The following is a 23,324-nucleotide window of genomic DNA, read 5'->3' on the forward strand; positions in this document are numbered from 1 at the left end:
CGCGCTAAAGGCTTTAGCCTCACCGCACTATAGGTCAACAAAGTGCCCCCCTGAATTCTTTAATTGCAACCAGTTTCCTCACTGGGATAGTCGAAAGGTTAATTCTCACAAATTAGTTAACAAGGTAACTACTTGATTTGCCTTTTTTGTGACGTGCGCCGTCGCTGGTAATATTTTGTCGCAGAAGCCGTCTTTATAACTCACAAAGTTGTATAATGCGAAAAATTAGTGGCGGCCGTACCTGCAACCGCTGTTGCTCGACACGAATTGTCACTTCATAAAGCCTTCGTAGCCGCGGCACTGCGCTTTTCACAATTATAAGAAGCTTGCTGCGTGGATATGAAGTAACACATAGCGGCAATGTAACTTTGACCTGGAGTTCAAATATGGCTTTCAAAATACGGCTATAGTGAATTGCGCGAAGAGACAGAGTGAACATGCCGTAGCGTCTCTTTTCAGTAGGTGCTTCATCAAAAGCATCTTTGAAATATTCGAGACGTAGAGGATATGGAGAAAAAGCTTTATTTGCTCAGTTTAGAAGTACACTGGTAGCATGATAAGGAGTTAGACATTGCCTAATGTACGAGTTAACTCACTAAGAACGAAATGGTTTGGGATTTTTTTTACTCATTACAATTTCGCTGCGATTAGGAAATGCAGTTTCGAAGCTGAGCAAAAGATTCTCATAATCGCTCTTAAAACGCAGTGTTCCTTCTCCTACCTACTGAAACGTTATGAAAAACGTTAGAACAGCTTTTTACATATAGGAGTCAACGCATACGGAGCGCAGCAGTTCACGCGAAATATAAACTACCGCTTGTGACGGGTTAAAATCTCACATAGTCCTCATCGCGTAGCTCAAACTACATTAGTGATTTCACTTCGCCGAGCTCGGTTTAGGGCGCGCGCTTTCTCTTGCATCGGCGTCCTCCGGACGAAGAGAAAGAGCGGACTTTATGTATATGTTGTCAGTATATCTCTAAGAATATTTTCTTTTTAGCTGTGTTTTGCGCCGGTTCAATTTGATCAACCCACTTTTCATACTTCCGTAAAGCCTTCTGCATACATTCAGCGCGATTTCTCAAGACCTTGATTTCCTTCATAATAAAAGTGCACTTGTTATCTACCGTTACGTTCCAATATGATTCATCGAACTGACAGAAGAAAAACAATAATTGTGGCATTGCTTTGCAAGGAAGGAAGGAAAGAGACTTTAATGGATAATGGAGTGGTCTGCCTGGTTATGGGCCTGGCAGACCTCTCCATTATCCATTAGTCTCTTTCCTTCCTTCCTTGCAAAGCAAGGTGTGCCTTTTTGTCCTACGGCATTTCTTGTGTGTTCTCAAATACATCTTACATTTAGGCACTGAGCATCTCTCACTTGTTGTATAAAGAACATTTGGCTAAAATAATTAAGATTGGACTTAAAATTTGTCAAATTTCTAATTTAGAATAGGTTTCAATGGATAGAAAGTGTTTATTTTAGTTTAGTTGCCACGGTCAACCTCACTTTGCACAAGTAGCGTCGCTAATAACGTACGTGGAGTTTGAGGACATAAGATGAATCCTCACAAGTCCTGTGCAGCAAACATGAAAGTCTTTTTGTTTCATATGACTGCAGATTATTCGCGTACCATGTACTCAATGTGCGTTTATAAATTCTGATCCGCCTGTCCAGAACACGTTGCTAATTGTGCTGTATGTAATGTTTTTAATTATGAAATATTTTTCGCTCCCCTTCTAGTCACATTTAGAAGACGATAATATTTCTGCTGAACCTGAGGCCGGACATGAAGCCGAGCTTATCTGAAAACTTGCGTACATTTCTAGCCGAACTTGCAAGCACAAAAAAAAAAGCCACGAGTAAGTCGGCGGCGGATCTTAAAGCCTCAAAACCAGCCAGGGAGACCACACGAGCTCATCGAGTCGAAGACTAGAAGTGGTTGAAGGAAGCGGCCGCTCCGAAAAGGGCCTGGACAATTCCCGAGTACCACTACAAGTTATTATACGTGCGACATGTGGTATGTCTTTCGTGTAGTGGCTTATGTGCTTCCACCTATTTTCGGCTGAGCGATAGAATACATATTTATTAACAAGGGGGAAAAAAAGCAATGCACGGACGGCTGCACGCAACCTTAAAGGTCAGGGAATGATTCCACTGTGCCAGATCCAGTGTTCGTAGTGCATAGATTCGTATTTCAAGAAATGCTTCGGCGCGGCAGACAAGGACAAAACGTAGAATAACACCAGAGAGCGCCAACTAACAACTGATTTTATTGGAACCCGCGTCAAAGAATATATGCTTTGCGCTCATCAATGACAACAGAAAAAAGATAACATGCAGTGAGGACAGTATTAGGCAAAAAATGATCAGCACCCATGGCACGTGTGGCACACGCGTACATGGTCATGCCCCAAATCTAATCATTCTGATAGGAATTCTAATTCTCTCTTGAGAAGCGTCACTGATGGATTGCTTCGTAGTTTCGTAGATTCGTAGATTTCGTAGTTTCGTAGTTTCAGGAATAATAAAGGCACCGAAACTGTGGGTATTGTGTAAATAGAATACTTGTATATAGTACCTCTCTCCCTCCTACCCTTCCTGGCTGTCCCTTCACCTCTTTCATTTCATTTCTCCAGACTGCCTGCTATCCATCTATTTCACCTGCCCTAGCTCAGGTGCTTCCAGTAGCGACAGCATATGCCGGGGTCAGCAAAAATCTTTTCCTTCCTTTCAGTTAATAATTTAATAAATCCCTACTATTATTCTACTACTACTACTACTACTACTACTACTACTACTACTACTACTACTACTACTACTACTAACCCGGCCAGACAAGCGACAAGAACAGGCGCTTAAAATCCAGTTGCGTATGTGTAGCAAGACCGCTCTTAATTCTAAAGAAACTGATGCGCCGATTTCTATACCTTTATAGCTTCCGCCTTGTTATGCGTTATTAAGGACCACTTTTTCATCCAGCAAAAAGAATTCGTGGCACGATAACAAACAGACTTCTTGCCTCTTACATTGTGAATGCCTTTGATATTTCCCGCTCAGCACTATGTTTAGGTAGCGGGCACAGTTCCACCGCTTATAACGTTTGCAGCAGCTGGAATTCAAGATGCATATTGATAGTTCTGATTTTTACTGTTTCGGGCTGCAAACTATTACCAACCAGGATACGAGTGCAAGGGTTGTAAAGCCTCGCATGCTTCGGCTGTTTTCTTTTTATATATGCCGGCACTAGTCCCTCAAAGATCAAGCGATTGATTACAAACCGACCGAGCGCTCTTGGGAAAAATTGCGCTTAATCATGAAAGGCAAATTATGAACATGAAATACTAATATAAAGAGAGCGGATAACAGGCGCATCGTGATTTAAATGATGACCTCCATACAATCTGCATGACAGATGCCTGTCACAGCCGCAGCTAATTACTTTCCAATTCGAGGTTTGGTAAGGGAAGTGGGGCCGTGGTGGAAAACCATGTTGGCACGAGAAAAGCTATCGCAGATTGCTTGAGATGGGTACGGGTCAATGCGAACATTAGCAAACGACATTCGAGCGAGAAGTTTGGGTGCGAGAATGAGAAGATTGTGAGGTATTTTTAAAGCAGGAAATAGAAATCACTCATGAGTAATACTAAAGAAAGCTCTAGTGGAAAAAAAACTTACCTCGAAGATCCTGTAGCACTTTCGGGTATGAAATCATGGCATCCATCTTCTGTACTGTACCTACCTAAGCTACGTTGCCGTTTTCATACCAGATATTGAAGTATTTGCTTTAACCATGCGAGTCTACACAGTTACCTGCTGAAGGATCTTTCAGAGACCTTTACTATTGTTGGCACAGAAATATGTCGAAGGTGCCGCTGTTTTCTTTTTCAATTTGGCTACCCTACCGTAACCAAGTGAAGACAACACTGATATAGCTCATAAGCGTAGTCCCGCAGTTTTCACTTTTTAACTGGCATCTCTGGCTCCCAGCCTATGTCTAGTTCAAAATACCCCGCGATTTAGCTAAAACTGTAGCACTGCGCTATGAATAAACTGTCGGTTTGGGGCGCCGCGTCTCTATTGTACTGGAAGCCAGTTCAGAACGAGCTTAGAAGAAAAGGCAAGAACAGGAAGCAGAGCCTTACCCTGAAATTAAAACATTTGCTGCACACGAGCTATAAGTATCAAGGCAACTTCTGCGCCGCTGGCAAGGCTTTTACTTTGTTGTTTTTCTCAGCAGAATTAATAGGGAGCATCTAGCGCACGTTAAAAAAAATACTCCGCCACGTTAAGTAGCACTTCCGGTTCTACTGTGCACCCACAACTCATGACTATGCAACAGGACGCCACCGCAAGCATCCTAATTGCGCATTACTAATGATGTGGCTGAGGGGTGGTATTTTCGCTAAATTTCTAATGCTGCAATGGCTTTTGCCACAGACTTTTTCTTTCTTTGAAAAAAGGAGGGAAGATTGCGTTTTGTGCGCCTATGAATGTCAAATTTCTACTTGCCCTTGAAATTTTTCAATTGAAAAAAAAAGTGAGTTTCTTCTAGTTCATACCCAGAAATCGTGCATCAGCGCATTTTTCAGCGCGAAGTCGTATGCGCATTTTTTTGTATGTCGTAATATTTCACAATAACAATAAAAATATTCGCTCATTTCTCCTCTTTTTGCCCTCCTCAAAACGTCTCCGTTTTTTTGGTTTTTTACGATTGTCTTAAATACTCAATGCGAGCTATGGACAAGCTTTAAAAGGAGCATTTTGCTACGCTTCGGAAGGGTGGGCCATTAACTTCATTATTTCCATTACAGTAGTTGCCAATATTTCAAGGTTGCTGCACAATAAAATTAGATGCCCAAGAATCCTGGGCTTGTAGACGTTCACAGTACTTTTTAGGAATATCCAGTCCGTTCTAGTTTCCAGTTTCTTCACTGAAGATGATGTTATTTGTAAAAAGTTCGTACACAAGACTTTCGCACATCCCAGCATTATTAACAAAATTATTGGAACAAGATCCAGGAAATGGAAAGGAAACAACAGGAAAGAAGCAAGATAACTAACACAAGCAAAATATTAAAGCATTGGCGATGGTTATTGTATATTTCGGCCCATAAATGTGAAAACATGCACGCAGCAATTTTCTTCCTTAAAGCCTTGCTATTTTGAAAGATATTGTAATATACATAAGAAATGCATAAGCGAAAATGAGAGTAAGGTATCTAACTAGGACTAACCAAAAACGTCAAAAGGGCTCGTGTTTCACAAAGAAAGAGTTGGAACGATATGGTTATTATACAAGGAAAGGAATCTGCAGCAAAGCCCAAAGACCGGAATTGTGGCATATGGAACAGTTTTATAAACAAACCGATAATGACATCTCTTCCTGCTAGCCTCTCATAGCCTGAGTCGCTTTGGGACGTTAAACCTCTTCCTCTTAGCTAGGAGCGCTGAAAGTAGGCACAAGCGTTAGCGCACCTGTTGTTGCAGCCAGAACTCAATCCACTCCAGTTCGACATCCATTGCCACGTTTCTTTAATTTGTCAAGCAAAGTTAGTAATTGGCAACAACTGGAGCGTGCCGAAACTACGAAACGGACAAAGCAAAAGAAGGCAAATGTAAAAAAATTTTGAAAATCTACATCATGAAGTATACTTGCCTGCGCTTGCATATAAAGTCGAGGACCCATCAAAGAGTAAGCCGAATCAATTATAACAATTCGAAAGGTTTCACTTTTGTTGAATCGTGATTGCTATGTGGAAGCCCGGAAATATGCAGGAATGCTAATTATGAAAGATTGCATTTTTGGACAACTTGCTTAGACTTGCACATGCGCAAGGCAGCGATCATAGCCATTCTTCTACAGAATTCCTTCTCGAAGTACTTGTGGTTGAAACGTAACTAAAATTACCAACTCCTATAATCAGCGGTCATATGAAGGAAGCAAAAATCCAGAAACCTCTTTCAATTTAATGTACGTGCAGGAGTATTTATAACTGTTGCCTTGAAACCAAAGTAATAACGAGGGCTAGAAGTACCTTTTCTGGCTACCCGTTTCATTACTTCGTATGATCCCACTTTTTTAAACAAAAATCATTTCGAACTGTTTCTCTGGATAATGTGACATCTGAGTATACCACACTAGGTTAATTATTATGGATTTCTTTTCCTGGCAGTTCAATCCTGCGCGCACAACGTTCGTGGTAAACGTATATCCGAACTGTTTCTCGGGCTTAAATGTGCCATCGGAGCATACCACACAGCGTTAATTTTTTTGGATTTCTTTTCGTGGCAGTTCAATCCTCCGCGCACAATGTTCGTAGTAAACCTCTATCACGGCTCTCTGGATCGATTCAGTGCACGTGCCGAGATGCTTAGTAGAATGAACGAGGCAGAGTGCACTTCACCAGCATTTCTACTAGCTTGAACCAGCTTGTACTCGCTGCTGCCGCCAACTTTAGAGCAGAAATTGGAGCTACTCAGCAGAACGCTTATTTCATGCATTGTCGGGCAAGCAGGAGATATTAGAGCGAGACCATCTGCGGGCTCGAATAATTTGGCTGAAGATACACTTGCCGTTCGCTTACAAACATTTGTTACCGGGCGCCAGGCAGTGCAAATTTTTCGCGCTTTCGACACGTCAGGAATGCAAAAAGGCAATACCCGGGGCTGGAATTAATAGGTAAAAACTACCTTGTGGCAGTGACTCATGAAGCTCTACACATGCACTGATGCATGCATATAGCAGGGCACCAAACATTCTAGAGAAAAAAAAGTGCATCACGGAGACTTGTTTTCAGGAATGTGTAGACACGCACACATAGTAACTAGGATCCGCTAATTAGTAGTGTCACGGGATTGTTAGTGATCGTTAGTGAAGGTATTTTGTTCTGTGCTGCAAGGCTGGAATTCAAAAAATAGGCAGTGCTAAGGCTGGCTTTTCCTCAAAAATTAACCTCTAAGCTTCGCTGCTTAACGGTTAAATTTTGAATCAAAGCCGGCTTACTCCGTGTTGCGTTGTTCTGCTTTGTGTTTTGCAGAAACAGCGCAGCCCAGCTGCACTGAATTGAGACAATAACAGATTACATACCGGTAATGAGTGTCTAAACTGGTTTCATTCCATTTACCCCCGAAACTCGTCCTTTGCATTGGTAATACTTGTTGGGGGGGCTAGTTAATGCATGTTTCCAGAAAATGGTTGTAGCGCCGAAACAGACAACACACAGAAAGCTAGACGGGACAGGCGCGCCTGTCCCGTCTAGCTTTCTGTGTGTTGTCTGTTTCGGCGCTACAACCATTTTTTGCATTGGTCCACGTGGGCCAGCGTGACTTGGTCTGAGGCGCCAGTGGTTCGGCAGGGATAACGGCTAGTGCTGCCTGGCGCTCACGTTTCCGGCGATCTATTTGTTGCGTGTCCCTCCGAGCGCGAACTTCATCGCTGATCAGCTTCTGGCACTTGACGGCGGCCAGACCTTCATCAGGGGACATCGGATGCCCAGACATCGCCTTCTTCAATCTTCGTGTCTTCGAGTGACCTTCGAAGACACGACCAGTGTTCCTCGGACGACGATGCTGAGTTGGTCCGGTGCGCCGATCGGCTTCTCTCTCGGCAGCGCTCACGGCACGGCCTCCTCTGCAGCGGCGACGACTTTTCACACTTATGTGCCTGGGGATGGTTGAGGGCTTTTAGTGCGAAAGGACGAGTTCACAAGCAAAGCTGAAAAAACTTGGCATATGTGTGAAGCCTCAAACTTTGACGCAGTACCAGCGGCGGAGCTCTTCCGCAGCTGCTCTGTCAACGCGCGGAACCGGCCGAAAGAACATTACATAATTGCCGAAACAACATTACAGAATCGCCAAATAACTTTCTTGGTATACTTAATCGCATAACTAACTCGCAGCACTATCACAGCCAGAGACCTCCTCAACCAATCAGAAGAGCGTGTCCAACGCGTTCCTCCGCGCTTAGTCGCCTGCGAGTCGTCTGCTCACGGAGTACACTGATAGTGATAGAAAAGAGTATAAATTTACGCTGTCTACGTACCATAAGCGTATGGACGCTTACGTACGCTAAAGTCAAGCGTTTTGTGGGACGTTACGCCATTTGTCACATTCGCATTCTAGTATGCAAACAGAGACGCTGCGGTAAGCTCAGACTCGTGGTACCATGTGGTTGTTAGAATAGGAAGCACTTTAATGCGACAGCGTTAAAGGACCTGTTACCCAGAAGTTACGGTGCAGGCGTTGTCAGTGTCGGCGATGGTGTTGCGAGCGAAACATCACGGGCATGGCTCTTGCAGGTGGCCCAAAGGAGAAACCTAGGAGGCAGGTGGGCCACCTTGGTCAAGTGACCTTGCAGCGTCATTACAACATGCCCACCCGATAGAGAGAAAACTGTCCACCGTGGCAGGCGACAGTTAAATGAATGATTGGTCAATCGGAAAGACCAACCTGGGCCGCACAAGGCACATCGCTGGGAGCACGCACCATTGGAGGGCAGTGGCGCATCGATTAACCACTCCATCAATGTGCCAGGAGGAGTATGAGCAGTCCCAAGGATCTATAAATGTGAAGTAGAGAATGGCGTTCTGCATGCATAGGAGTAAACTCATCACGCTATCACGTCATGTCCTTAAGGCGGAGCCCAGTTTCCCCCCCTGTTTTTTTTTTTGTTGCACACCGACACTACTACTGCTACTACCACTACTACTACTACTACTACTACTACTACTACTACTAATAATAATAATAATAATAATTATTATTATTATAACATTAATAATAATAATGTTTATGTTTTGATCCAAAAGATGGAGGGGACCGTGGGTAAAAGCTGCAAAACGGATTGACAAGCGCAGAGCACACGGGCCCCTCTATAAGACGATACAAAGGCACACGCGAAACGCACGCACTGCGAATGCATTGTTTATGGCTTCACAAAACGGTGAAAAAAAGCTACTTACATTCATGGCAAACAAAGTGGCGTAGCTGGTGAACCGTAGTGGAACGTAAATCAAGTCCATTATCGTTTACCTCATTACAGAAAGTAGGCAGGATGTGGGACAGTTCTTCCATGCAATCATTGGCAGAAGGAGTGACCACCTTCCAGTGTTCACAGTGACGCGTAGTAAACGAAGCATTTTTCATTTACAGCTCGGCTAGGTTGTGGAAAAAGAAGCGGTTCTGTTTTAATTTACGCTTAAATGCGACACTTAGCCTATAACGGTATAATTTCCAGACAGGCATTACGCGTGCTTGCAGGAACAGATCATTAGTATGAGCGTGATATACGAAACAAAAATAAGCCTAAGTATCTTTTTTTTGGAGGACGAGCACCTTTTCTAAGTTTGTTGCAGTGGTAAACCGCCCACCAAAAAGCAATAACACCGGTGGGAGAAAAAAGAGAATGTTAGATAAGTTCTTACCCCAAATGGTAGTATTATTCTCATCTTGACAGCACCCGAACAATACTTGACAGTTTAGCGCAAACGGAATCGACATGGATATCCCAGAGCATGTTTTCCGAAAAAGGAACCTCAAGAATTTTAGTACTGGTTACTATTTCAGTGTCTGTGCTGCCGTACACAAGACCTGCGCTTACATCAACGTGTTTTGATTTCGCTCTGAAAAGTATGACTTAAGTTTTACTAGTATTTACTGCTCTGAAAAGTATGACTTAAGTTTTATTAGTATTTACTGCTAACTGGTTCGCATCAGACCATTGCGGAAGGATTTCAAGAGGAGAGTTTGCTATGCTGCTAAGGCACAGACTGCCCCAGGCAGGAAAAAACATGTTAGCATCATCGACGTATAGTGTGCATTTGGCTTCAGTACATGTATTACAAGATCATTTATATACCTCTATATAATGAAAAGGAAAGGTCCGAGAATGCTACCTTTAGGAACACCTTTTAAAATCGGCTTTTACGACTGGATACCTTTTACAATCGGAGCAGTGATCCCTAATTTGAATATACTGTCGACGGTTCCTCTTGTACGATTTAATAAGATTCAAGAAATGACCACGTACTCCATACATTTCTAGTTTCTCAAGTAAAATTTTATTATTAATACAGTTAAACGCTTTTGTGAAATCGACAAAGAGGCCGAGTACGAGCACCTTTTTTGAATACTGTCATAAAATAAACTCTTTTTGTTCCAGTAATGCTAGTTCAGTAGACCTATACCTTCTCAAACCAAATTTAGCTCCAGTAAGAAGATTATATTTATCGAAAAAACTTAAAAGGCGGCTGTGAACAATTTTTTCTAAAGCTTTGGACAATATGGGTACCTCTTAAATAGGACGATAGTTCTTGATATCATGCACACCCTTTTTCTTGAATAGTACTGTTACCTTAGCAACTTGCATTCTTTCTAGAAAAGTAGCACTTTAAAAACCAAGGTTGAAAATATGCCTAATAACTGGAGAAATGATGTCAAAAAGATATTTAAGAGATCGAATCTGCATACCTTTAACATCACAACTCGAACTATTTTGAAGTAAAAATCGAACTTGCTGATAACTGAGGGGCTCAAGGAAAAAGGTAAATTCATTACTGGAGGACATAAACTTTAAATACTCAGATGTAGGAAAATGATCGTCACTTTGCACGAAATAGTCATTGCATATATTCGCTAGGGCACCATCCGATACCTCAACATCACCAATGTTAAGTTTATGAGTCTTTGGGCAAATTTTTTTGCGATTCAAAACTGTGTTCAGCTTTTCCCACAAAAGATCAGTTTTTAGAGAGCAGCCGATAAGTTCAGCATGAAAATAACTATCTCTGCTAATTTATATTTCCTTATTTAGCTTGTTTTGGCCCATCTTAAACTTCTTGAAGTGCTCAGAATCTTTACTTTTAATGAACTCGTGATACATTGTATTCTTAGCTATTACTATCTTTAATTTACATTAATGACATTGCATGTAACATATCATCTAACGTGCGACTGTTCGCTGACGACTGCGTAATCTATAGAAGGATAGACGCCCCCCTTGATGCAGTTATTCTACAGACCGACTTAGTGCGCCTAAATGAATGGTGCCAGCTTTGGCAGATGGAAATTAATATAAAAAAAACAAAGTTGATGACCTTTTCCACGCGCACTAATACATCTTCTAACGTCTACACAATTAATGAGAATATAGTTGAAAGTACGGATTGTTTTAAGTACCTAGGTGTTTATATCAGTGCTGATTTAAGCTGCAACGCCCACATAAATCCCATCGCAAACAAAGAATTTAAGAAACTGGGACTCATCAAACGTCATCTATATCTTTCCAACCCCCAGACAATGCTTCGCGCGTATACTACACTCATAAGATGAGGTTTAGAGTACGCGTCTTTAATAATATGGAGTTCAAGCAGCGTTTCATTAATTAACCGTCTTGAGTCTGTGCAAAATAAAGCTGTGAGTTCATCCTTTCTTCATGCTCACCGTATGAAAGTGTGTCATTATTGAAGCAAACTATCAGTATTCCCGACCTTATCACTCGACGCAAGTTCTCTATTAATAGTTCCAAACAAAACTTTCAGCACACCTTGCCTACAAAACTCACCGTGATATTTTCAGTATCGTTCAAGCATTCAGTCTTACACGCTCAACGTATGTATCTTTCAGCGACTGCAGTGCTGTGTACTTGCAATTTGTATATATAGTTATTCTTTGTATTTGTTAACTACTCTGTGTGCCAATAATCTGTATCGTGTTGTTTTAATGCCCTTCCCCCTCTATGTAATGCCCACCTGGGTCTTTAGGGTATTTAAATAAATAAACAACTGAATAAATTTCAGTAAGCAACTGAGCTGTAATCCACGGCTTACGTATTTTTCTCCGCATTTTGAATTTCCTTATCGGAAAGTGGTGTGTGTATATGTCAGAAATCTGATGCGTGAATTTTTTCTACGCCTCATATTTATTTTGAACAGCGAGAAGATATTTGAAATCACAATTAAGTACGTGGTTCCAAAAAGCATCTAGACGAGCAGTATGGAGGAGTTGAAAGGTAGAATACTGTTTTTTGTTATAACGGTTATGCCTTTCTAATACTAGGACTAGAAGTGGCCGAATCGTCACTGTAATTAAAAAATGAAGCAAATTTATCGCTAATACGTTTCCTTTTTTATATGCGAGAGCAGACAAAGCGAAGGCCCGGTGCCCCATATATGACCGGTGAACGTACCGAAAATGGCAGTAACGACGATGAATTTAGTCCAAGGCGAGGGGTCCTACTTGGAAGGCATCCGCCATTTTGGAAAAAGGTGTTTTAGAGCACGCAAGAGTCGAGCAACGCGATCGTACGTTAAGGCTCGACATGAAATAGCGTTAGGCGCACGCGCACTTTAAAGCAAGCTGTCCTATGTGCCTGTATGCTTGTTTTATACTGGCACTACCGTATAGTTTCTTACTATAGACTAGTTGGAATGCTGGCGGCTCTGCACTTCTTCCACCATGGACGCCCGAGGCATGCCGGGAAGACAGCGCTCCGGACATGCATCTGTTTGCTTGCTGAATGTGCTACGGATTGCATATTTTTGGTTGTTCAGTTTTGTTTGCAACACTGTCGTTTTTACTGATGTTTTGTATACTTGGCTAGAAGCAAGCTGAGCGCAGTGTCTGGCATCTACCAGGCCTGTAGTCCGTTTTACCTCTCGCTGAGGGTCATTTACGCAGCAAGATGGGTTTTCACAGATAGAACGTGTGCTATTTGTGCGCTGAAAAGCAAAAGAAGGATACAATGTTTTTTTTTTGTTTTTTTTTTTTTCAGAATTGAGTGCTCAACAATCTGCTGCTGCTGCGACCATTCTGCGTCTTTCTTGTTGGAGTCCGAGAGGCACTTATTTTTTAAAATCCCAGAATACTTCGACAAGTGCAACTTATGTTAACCGTATATATTTTCCGAGAATTGCGTTTCCTTCGTTTCGAAGACTGGCGGTGACCTCTCAGTGTATGCAGAAACGACTTCCACTTCATCAATTAATTCACGCGTATGCCAACATATTGCCTTTGTCGGCATAAAAACGGCCATCACTTGCGATTAGGACCGGCTTGGGCTTCCTAATTCTTCCTTTACTCGTCAGAATCTTAAGCGCAGCGCCAGGACATCGCGAAAGCTGGCATTTAGTGCGTGCAAAGTAGTTTCTCAAAGAAAAGCGAGGGCTCGGCAAGTTTCTCATGGCATGAACATAGTCTGTGCATGGACATAGGGCGCGAGCTATCGATAGCTGACTGCGCCAATGAAACTTTTCAGTTTTTCACAGTGCGGAAGCGGAAGCATTTGCTGAAGTATTTTAAGCACTAGCAATTTTTTTGCAAGAATAGTCGCTCTAAAAGGTGTTTCTGTTATAAGAAAAAAAAATCGTTTTCCACTGTTAGCTATATTTGGCGTAATGAAGAGAAAACCCCCTCTCGCCGTGGGCAAACTGGGTGCTCGTTTAGCATATATGCTTTTTTGCTCATTTATTTCAGTGTACAGTAAGTATATTTTATTAAAAGGCTATTCATATTGTAAAACAACGCTTCCTCGCAACATATAATGTGCGAAAATTTGTATTTCTGCTGCCATAATTATGTTTTAGGGCCAAGCCAAGTACGCTGCTTTGTCTTCCCGGCATTCCAACGATGGATGAAGTGCCCTTTAAGAAACTCGCGTTGACGGTGACGCCAGTTTTTCCTTTAGGTATTATTCAGAAACGCTGAGGGGGACTACATTTCGCACGTCAGAACATTGCCTTTGCACTCCTCGCATCTTTAGTACTACTGCAAGGAACTACTAGGATGGAGTATAGACACCAGACTTCCTTCAGTTTTGTTGTCGTATTTACTGGGAGCCGTTTTCGCACTGCCTAGCGCGGAGAGCTTTCGGGGGGTAAACCTACGAGCTAGCATATCTAATTTCCTTGAAAGAAAATAAACGTATTCCGGGTTGCAAAAGAAGTGGGCCAGAAATGAGTCCTGAACCGGCTCGGAACTGTTCCTTTGAAACGTTCCTGTCCAGTTTCAGCTCCGAAATGGCGAAATAAATATCGGTTGATTTTGGTTCGGGTTCCGGCCAGTAGTGGGGGTTCGGTACCGGTTTGAAGTTCAGGTTTGCTTCTGATCGGCACTTTGAATATCACCATTGTCGGCGAAGTGTTAGTCCCGTTTCGAAACGCACTTGTAAAAGTCAATATTCTTGTGAACTCTTTTTTTTTATGTTGAAATGACGAGTGCGTCTGCTCTGGTTCGCAGCGCGGTTTCGACGCGCATCATCGCCAGCATCTGGTGGTTCTTCACCCTCATCATGATCTCTTCGTACACCGCCAACCTGGCCGCCTTTCTAACGGCGCAGAGGATGACGTCTCCTATTGAGAACGTCAACGACCTAGCCAAGCAGACCACCATCGAGTACGGATGCCTGGCGTCTGGGTCTACCAAGACTTTCTTCCACGTAAGTGCGTAATGGAAAAAAAAACCTCACGCGTTTTCTTTGATCCTCACTGATCCTTGTCGGAAAATAATGTTAATCTAAAAAAATTATGAAGAATTCTAAAGGAGAAGTGTGATAAACTAAATAAAAGTAGCATCTCTGAGTGTGAATCACTTGGCTGGTACGAACTTAGGAAGAACAAAAAAGTGCAGATAAATCTCGGGGCTGTAGGATACGACGCCAAAACCTTTTTAATCTATCTTGTCGTCACGAGTAGATGCACGCCTGAAGTACTTCGTAGTACCGGCGTAGCTCTGCCTAAGTTGGTTTATAGATTGCAGTAGTCGCATTTTTGAAATAGTACTTATTATGTTACGCCAGACCGCACCAGGACGCTCTTCTGCCACTCATTCTGACACAGACTTCTATGGAGTTCAGAATAAGCCTGTATCGAGGGCTTTGTCCGCACTGCAGGATAAGAAGAGACATGTTGACAGTGTGGGGAGTCCGAGCAAACTGTTTTTGTTCTTCACACAACAGAAACGACTTCGAAAGGAGAGCGCTTGCAGCTCAGGTGTGAGGCACCTTAACTTATCGATGAGCGGCGCGAATGCACGAGGCATCTCGTGTGTGCGACCCGCGGTGGCGCCGGCGCATCCCCGCGCCTCCTGTCCTCGTCCTCTAGATGCTGACGACACGCGTACTCACGAATAAATTAGTCGCATATTCAAGTGCAACCCCAACCTCCGCGGCGCTGCTGGGGCGTGAGGGCGCACACACCGGACCACACTGTTTCCGTCATCTTCAACGTCCCGCGTCTGTTCCTTGATCTGCCACAAGCTGGGCAAGAACTCAACTCTTACAACTGAAAATTTCACGCTGTATGCCGTTGCGGCTTGCGAGCGGTGAGGGAATGGAATACCTGTAGCACACATGATGTTACAGAGCTGCCCCCAGAAACCTCATCTTGATAGCAGAGCTTCGAAAGGCTGACAAGAGACTTTCTGTGCCAGCTCCGTGCAGGAAACATTTCACGGCGTCAAGTGGCATGTCACAGATTTGTGACTCGGAGGATTAGAGGGCAAAAGCGGTATGGCTTTCATATATTTGGCGCCAGAGACTTGCCTCGGTAACTAAGCGAAGCGGTTGATCCAGTTAATTTCGATGCAAATCGAGCCCATAAGCATTTTGCGAAATGCGAACTCCGCTCGAGGTGCTTCAGGAACATCCGAATTATGATAGCACTTTCAGATTAAGAGCTGAATGACGGCGACTTCACCCGGTCGCATTGTCTGTAACCTTGAACTAACTAGATATAGATTGCAATATAAGCAGACAAATACGAGTGGTGTGTGAAAAATCTTGCACACATTATCCGTGACTTTACACCGCTATTTGAATTAAATACAACGGGAAAAAATATGTTTTTGTGCGTGCTATCCACTTGCAAATTTGAGCACCTTTTCTTGCATTAAAGACCGTATCAGGTAAAACACGTCCCCCGAAACATAACAGTAGTTTAGGGGCTCGACCGACTCAACTGTTTTATTGTTAAAGAGCACGGCTTCGGCTTTCCGGATGCTGGAGGTAGGCACTGGGTCGATCGTTTGCCTCAAACATTAAAATATAAATATTAACGTAAAGAATTATGACTATGCGTGATGATCGCGGTGTCCGCTATCATTGCGTTGTGCATAGATAAACTTCTGATGTTTCATTGGAAGGAAAACAAAATTTGAACGGGCGCTTAAGTTCAGCTTTAAGGGTATGGCGTAATAGTGTTAATGGGTTAATATGCGTATATCAGAAATTGGCAATTCTCGGCTTTACATTAGTTGATCGCGGAGATTCCTAATACCTCTCTTGGCAAAGCCGCCGCGGTGGCTCAGTAGATGGTGCTCGGCTGCTGACCCAATCGACGCGGGTTCGATTCCGGTCGCGGCGGTCGAATTTCTATGGAGGCGAAATTCTAGAGGCCCGTGTACTGTGCGATATCAGTGCACATTAAAGTACCACAGGTGGTCGAAATTTCCGGAGCCCTTTAATACGGCGTCCCTGATAGCCTGAGTCGCTTTGGGAGGTTAAACCCTATAAACCAAACCGAACCAAACCTATCTTGGCACAGCAGTGCAGCGGTTGAGCTATGCGCCACAGCCCTGCGATGACAGGTGCTGTCACCGGTGGAGCTTCTGAGACCCAGGTTGCTGTTCCCGCTCAACCTCTAACGACCAATCAATTTAACTGCCGCCTACCACGGTAGGCAGTTTTCCCGTAATCCGGTGGGCGGGTTGTGATCACGCCACATGGTCATGTGACCTTGGTCGCCTGCCTAGGTTGCCGGAGCGGCCGGTTGCACCGGCAGCCTAGATGGCCCACCTAGGTCACATGACCTCATGGCGTCATCACCGGATTGTTAGTCCGGCCGCTCCGGCTGCAAGGCTTCAAACGGTCGCCAACGCAGACGCCGCCCACGCCTCCGGCGCCGGAGAATTTGTTTCCGACATTGGGGTAGTAACGGTCGCGCGTTAAAACGCAAAATTTCGGCCAATGTTAGCCACATGTCAAGCGCATTCTAGTACCGGCCAGAGTACCAGATTATCGTGCCTATTTTGCGGGACTGCCTATGTGTACTGGCGGCCCCGTCAGGTAAGAAAGCCATAAAGCTTCCGCAAATTCCATTTACTACGACATATGACAAAAAGGTTTTTTTGCGCTTATCAGAATGTTTGATAATGAGTAATTTAGGGTGCCATGCATATTTTATCGCTCTTTTTGATCATTTAAAGATACAAAGGTCTTTTGGGCCAGCCAGGAGTTCCGGCTTTCGTTATATAAAGCAAGGGCTTTTGAACGGTTGGTTTTGTTAACACGTTGTGTGAAAAAAAAAAACAATTTTTTTTTCTGCGAGGCCGCAGTCTCTCGCTACAAACGCCCTGCGTTAATAGCGGCATGTAATTTAGGGACTGTTGGAGCTTAAAAGAGCTAATTTAATTCCGCATAGCTTTGTGTGAACTCTAAGTACTGCCCTCCACAATGTGCGACTGTTTCCGTGTCGCAGTAACATAAGATGCCATCACCCACAGTTCTCTTGATGGCGTGAAAATACCACCGGAAACATTCCAGCTGCGTGTGACATCTTTGAATTCTAGAAGCAATGTAAACAGAATTGATAGCCTTGAAGTTCTGCTCCTTTCGTACGATCCCCACCTAGGAGTGATTACGAAGACATGGTTGCAAAGCGGTATTTGTGAAGGCATAAAAGACTATGTACTTGCCGATGATAACGCAATTATCGACTCTCTATAGTCGGAGTTGGATAACATTCGAAGCCATGACCTTCATGGTCTATAGCAGCGCTTTAAAGATGCAGTGCAGTACAGAATAAAATATATTGTACCCCTTAGAGAGGGTCACATGAATCACCGGAGTCCTTGGATAAGTATATAAACAGTTCAATCGAAACGCGAAGTGAAGAGATGTAGAGAGAAAAACAGACGTTCCTTACAACAGTTCCGTCTACTAAAAGAGAAATTTTATTCAAAGTTTAATTCAGCGAAATCTCTTTGTTTAAACATGACGCTCCCTGAATTCATCAGAGGCGATCCTCCAAAAGTTTGGAAGTTATCTAGTCAAAAGGCTGATCAGTTGAACAAAAATCGAATAAACGATGACGCTGTAACCTACTGTACGATGATGGCACATGGTTTTAACTTGTACTTTCGAAGCGGGTTTTTTACGGAGCGGGCAACCACTGCTAGAATAGCTATTGAAGTGATGCATCAACTATTCATGTGAAAGGTGTTCGGTCCATGCTGCGTAAATTCAGCGATAAAAAAAATCACTCTTCTCGATGAGCTATCAACTGTCTTTCTCAATCATTCTGCAGCACAGTTATCTTTGTTTTTAAGAAAGGTCTCTCAAGTTTATTAAGTTTCAGGTGGCTCACCGGAGGAGTGGAATATAGCGCTTCTAGTTTTAATTCCCAAAAAAGAGGTCAAACTAAATATTTACAAATATCGACTCATTTTTATCCCTTCGTCTTTCTGCAAGTTATTTGAGCTCATAGTTTTTGTTGATCTAAACTTCTTTCTAGCTGATAATAGCATTTTAACACCAGCGCAACATGGCTTCCGAAAGGACATGTCCACTGTGACACAGTCGATTACGACAGCTAATGCATTTGCAGTTATAGTCGATAGATGAGGGCATGTTATTGTTCTTATTTTAGACTTTCGTAAAGTATTTTACACGGTTACATACAGTAAACTCACTTGTAAACTTGAAAGGGTTGGCGTCGTGGCTTTCCTTGTTAACTGGATAAATTTTCACCTCAGTCACCGGACACAGTACGTTGAGATTAATGGCTGCAAATCTAACACTCCCAGTTACGTCAGGTGTACCGAAGGGAGCATCTTACGGCCGCGGATTTTTCGAATCTGGCAGCGGCAGGAATCTGCAGGAAACTATCTGCCAGCTGCTATATCTGAGAATGTCTCTGTCAGGCGGCTTGCAGATGTTTCCATTCCGTTTGGGACCATAAATGAAAAGTATGACCACTGCACCTCACAAAATTCTCTTTTAGCTGTCATAACTTGCGCACTAAATGGGATACGCCACTGAACCCAGATGAAACTGTCATTTTTAGAGTATCATGTAAAAAAGCATTTCAGTTCCTTCTCACGCCGCCTGCTAAATCATTCTGTACCAGAGGTTGCATATCATATTTAGGCGTCATCATAACAAACGAATTAACATGGATGGCCCATATTTCTGACATTTGTTCCCCGGCATTTTCCACTGTCTGCTAGCTAAGGCGGGAGCTTAGAGTTGGGCCAATTAAATTGAAACTTCTTGCATACACACCTTTTGTTAGATCAAGCTTAGAGTATGCCCCTGGCTTATGGGATCCGTTTATAGAGAAAGACAAGGCCCAAAGGAAGCCGATTAGATTTTTTGATATGAAGTGCGGGAGGCTAGATTCACATGCAACACTAATGAAAATAAACAAAAGCTCACCACTTGAAATACAAAAGTGTCCCGTTTATTATTTCTTCGTAACCTTTCAAAGTATAAACTAAGCATACCTCATCCAGTAATTCTCAGTTATCGTCAAGACGAACGCACTAGTCTGGATGGTGGTGGTGCAAAACATTTATTTACAGATAAACTTCGGGAGGTGAGGTATGAGCTGACCCAAAGGGGGCCAGCCCTCACAAGTACTAGGTGGAGGTCCCTAGTTCGGGACCCCAGTGGCGTCGGCCGCTGCCCGGGCTCGCGCGACCAGGGCCCGTTGGGCCTGCAGGTCAGAGCAGCCGAGCAGGGTCGCCTCCCAGTCCTCCCGGGTTGGGTTGGGGTGAGGGGGGATAGCAGGGTTGGAGGGGCAGGCCCACACCATGTGGTAGATGTCCGAAGACTTCTCCGCACAGTGCGGACAGCTGCCAGAGAAAGAAGGGTCAAAGTGTTTTAGAGCTGCCGGGTACAGCAAAGTATTTGTATATAGGCGAAGCAGAAGCCGCTCCTCCGCCTTTGAGAGACCTTTACACGGGCGGGGATAAAGACTATGGCCAGATTGATAAAGTAAAGAAATGTCTTTAAACGAGTAAGCTGGAGAGAATTCGAGTTCCTGATCGTCGGGTTCGGAGGGGAATGTCCGGTGAGAGAGCGCGCGGGCGGCGGCGTCAGCTGCCTCATTTCCCTCAAGGCCCATGTGAGCAGGAGCCCAAACGATACGCCGGTGAGCGGGGTCCCCGGTATAGACGCTGTTTTGGAGAATGCGGTAGGCTAGATACGGTACCCAGCCCTGCTCGACGTTCCGACATGCCCCTCGTGAGTCGGAAATAATTGTTTTTGAATTGGAATGAGATGCAGCCAAAGCAATGGCGACCTCCTCCGCGTGTGTTATGTCACGGGCTCGGAAAGTAAGGCCGTTCACTGTTTTGGATTCGTGGACGACTGCGGCCGTGAACCATCCCCCATGGTGGGGGCCGGAGGCATCCACGTAGAATACGCCGGGTTTCGATCCATAGTGGCGGGCCAGGGCTTCCGCCCGCGCCAGGCGCCGGCCATTATGGTCCTCACGGTCCATGTTCGCGGGAAGAGGGCGCACGTGGAGGGCGCATCTCCACTGGGATGGAATACGTACGCGCTCTTCCATGAGAGTGGTGTGTTGGATGTGTAGTCGGGCAAGAAGGCGGCGACCCGACGATGTCTTCGAGAGACGTGTGTATTGGTTGGTCAAGTGAGCTTCCCGGAGCTCCCGAAATGTGTTCACCATGCCCAGCCCCAGAAGGCGTTTGTTGGAGGTGGTCACGGGGAGGTCCAGAGCCCGCTTAATAATTTTGCGGAGGATGACTTCGAGTGAATCCTCGTCTTGCTTCCGCAGGTGGAGGTATGGAGTCGAATATAGAATTCGACTGGTTACAAATGCATGCGCCAGCCGCAAGGCGTCCTTACATCGTAACCCCCCGCGCTTGTTAGAAACCCGGCGGACTAAGCGGCCCACCTGGTCCCCCACCTGACGGAGTTTGGCCAATGTTGTTTCTGACCGTCTGTCTTGATGTATAAAGAGCCCCAGTACCCGGACTTCGATTTTTTCAGGGATTGGACCTGTCTCAAGAGACAATGAAATTTTGGCTGTGCACTTTGGTGAGGGGCGTATGTGCACAAATTCAGACTTTTGGGTGGAGCATTGGAGGCCGCAGCGGCGAGCATAACGGTCCACTATCGTCGCCGCCTCCTGCAGGTTGGCCTCAATGTCTCCAAGGCAACCCTGTGTGGCCCACAGGGTGATGTCATCGGCGTACAGCGCATGCTGTACACCGGTGACAGCGCCCAGCTGGGCCGGTAAACGCATCATAGCCAGATTGAATAAAAGGGGAGAGAGCACCGCGCCCTGTGGTGTACCCCTGGTTCCTAAATGAAAAGGGCCATGTTCCTTATCCTGGATTCGAATGTAAGATTGTCTGTCTGTCAACAATTGCCGAATGTATTCAAAGGCGTTTCTGCCGCAGTTACTTTGAGAAAGGTGGGTGAGAATGATCTCGTGGGTAACGTTGTCGAATGCTCCCTTCAAATCCAAGGCGAGTACGACCTTGTCATTGTGAGCGCATTCGACGGGGTCAAGGACAGCCCGATTGAGTTGTAGCAGGACATCCTGTGCAGATCTCTGTGGGCGAAACCCGAACATGGTGTCCGCGAAAAGATGTTTGGATTCCATGAACTCGGACAGCCTGTCGCGTACCATCGTCTCCATGAGTTTGCCCACACAAGAAGTCAGAGAGATGGGGCGGAGGCTGTCCGTGTTGATGGCCTTTCCAGGTTTAGGAAAGAAGGTGACCAGGGCGGTCTTCCAGTCGATGGGGAGTGGTACTTCCCCAAGCCAGATTGAGTTAATGTAATTCAGTAAAGACAAGTATGTCGGGTCGGGGAGGTTGGCTAACAATTTGACTGTAATTTTGTCCCGACCCGGAGCGGTGCCACGTTTCATTTTTGGCAGGGCCGCCCTCAGGTCATGGAGCTGGAACGGTTGATCCAGCTCAACGTTCTCAGAACCTGCATAAGAGTACGCCGGCCCGCGGGGGTCCTGGGTGGTGCACAAGTACTGGTCCCGGAGCTTGTGCGCCAACTGAGTTGTGTTGCCCTGAAAGCTGTGTATGGCTCTTTGGAAGTGTTTTTGAGTTTCCGTGCGTGTTTGCGTGGGGTCAATTAGGGCGCGAAAAAGTCGCCACGTGTTCCGGCTGGACATTTGCCGCGCGGCCGTGTTGCATCGTGCCACCCAGTTGGAGTCGGCGAGTTGGGCCGCATACTCAGCCGCTCGTTGAGTGAGCTCGGCGATGCGAGCTTTAAGTTTCCGGTTGTGCTTCTGCCGACGCCACCGACGGACGAGGCAATGCCGGGCCTCCCAGAGGTGGAGCAGGTCGTTGTCCACATCAGAAACCGCCTCTGAGAGCTGAATTTGAGTTTCGGAGGAGCGAACGCTAGAGACCAATTGTTCTGACCAAGACTGGTAGCCTTGTTCATGTATTGGTGTGGCAGTGTTATAATTTTGCCTGAACTTGGTCCAATCTGGGAGTCGGGCTTGTGTTGTTGGTCGCGCGAAAGGATAGGTCCTAATCGTAATGTTCAGGAGGCAGTGGTCGCTGCCGAGGGTTTCCTCGGTGTTGACCCAGTCTGCATACTGAATGTTGTGGGTGAAGGTCAAGTCCGGACACGTATCCCTTGTCACGGAGTTGCCTATACGAGTTGGATGGATGGGGTCAGTGTGAAGAGTGAGGCCCAGCGTTGACGCAAGCTCCGCCAACTTGCGTCCCCGCTTCTCTTCACGGCAGTAACCCCACATCCGAGAGGGAGCGTTGAAATCGCCCACAATCAGGAGGGGGTCCCGACCCGCAACTCTCAGCGCGCGGCTAAAGAGGTCCGCGAATGATACATTCGGCAATTTCGGATTGCAGTATATATTGAGTATGTGTAACGGTGGGTCCTGCTTGCGGAGTGGGAGGAGGGTAACCATTGCATAGGAGTATTCAAGTTGTATGTCTAAGTCGACCTGGTTGGCTGTATAATTTCTATGAACGCAGAGACAAGACGGGGGGTCCTGCTGGAACGTCGTATAATTTGTTAGTGTGGCGCCTTTCCCTGGCTCTTGGAGGGCAACCACCGCTGGCAAATGCTCAAAGGTTGATAGGAAAAGCCGGAGGTCGGCGCGCTTGGAACGGGACCGGAGCCCCCGACAGTTCCATTGAGTAATCGTAATGAGGGAAGCCGATTTGGAAAGGGGGGAGCGCCTATACCGAGGGTGTCCCGCCATGCTCAGATTTTGACGTGATAGGTGGTAGTGAGGCTGCCCCCGAGCCAGATACCAGGGGCTGAAGCTCAGCACCTGGAAGGGGGTAGCTGTCTTCGTCATCGTCG

The 23,324-nt window shown here is 45.2% G+C and overlaps 1 protein-coding gene across 1 annotated transcript in view; it reads left to right on the forward strand.

Annotated features, from left to right (window-relative positions):
* Positions 1–23,324, forward strand: part of LOC149360729 (glutamate receptor ionotropic, kainate 2-like) — a 359,306-nt gene that overhangs the window by 284,612 nt on the left and 51,370 nt on the right. The window contains exon 12 of the mRNA XM_089572500.1: positions 14,237–14,435. Within this exon, the coding sequence (XP_089428626.1) occupies positions 14,237–14,435 (199 nt within the window). The remainder of the gene's footprint in view (positions 1–14,236; positions 14,436–23,324) is intronic.

Source organism: Amblyomma mixtum, chromosome 2 (genome assembly GCF_055824585.1).
Source record: "Amblyomma mixtum isolate Tamu chromosome 2, ASM5582458v1, whole genome shotgun sequence".
NCBI classification, from domain to species: domain Eukaryota; kingdom Metazoa; phylum Arthropoda; class Arachnida; order Ixodida; family Ixodidae; genus Amblyomma; species Amblyomma mixtum.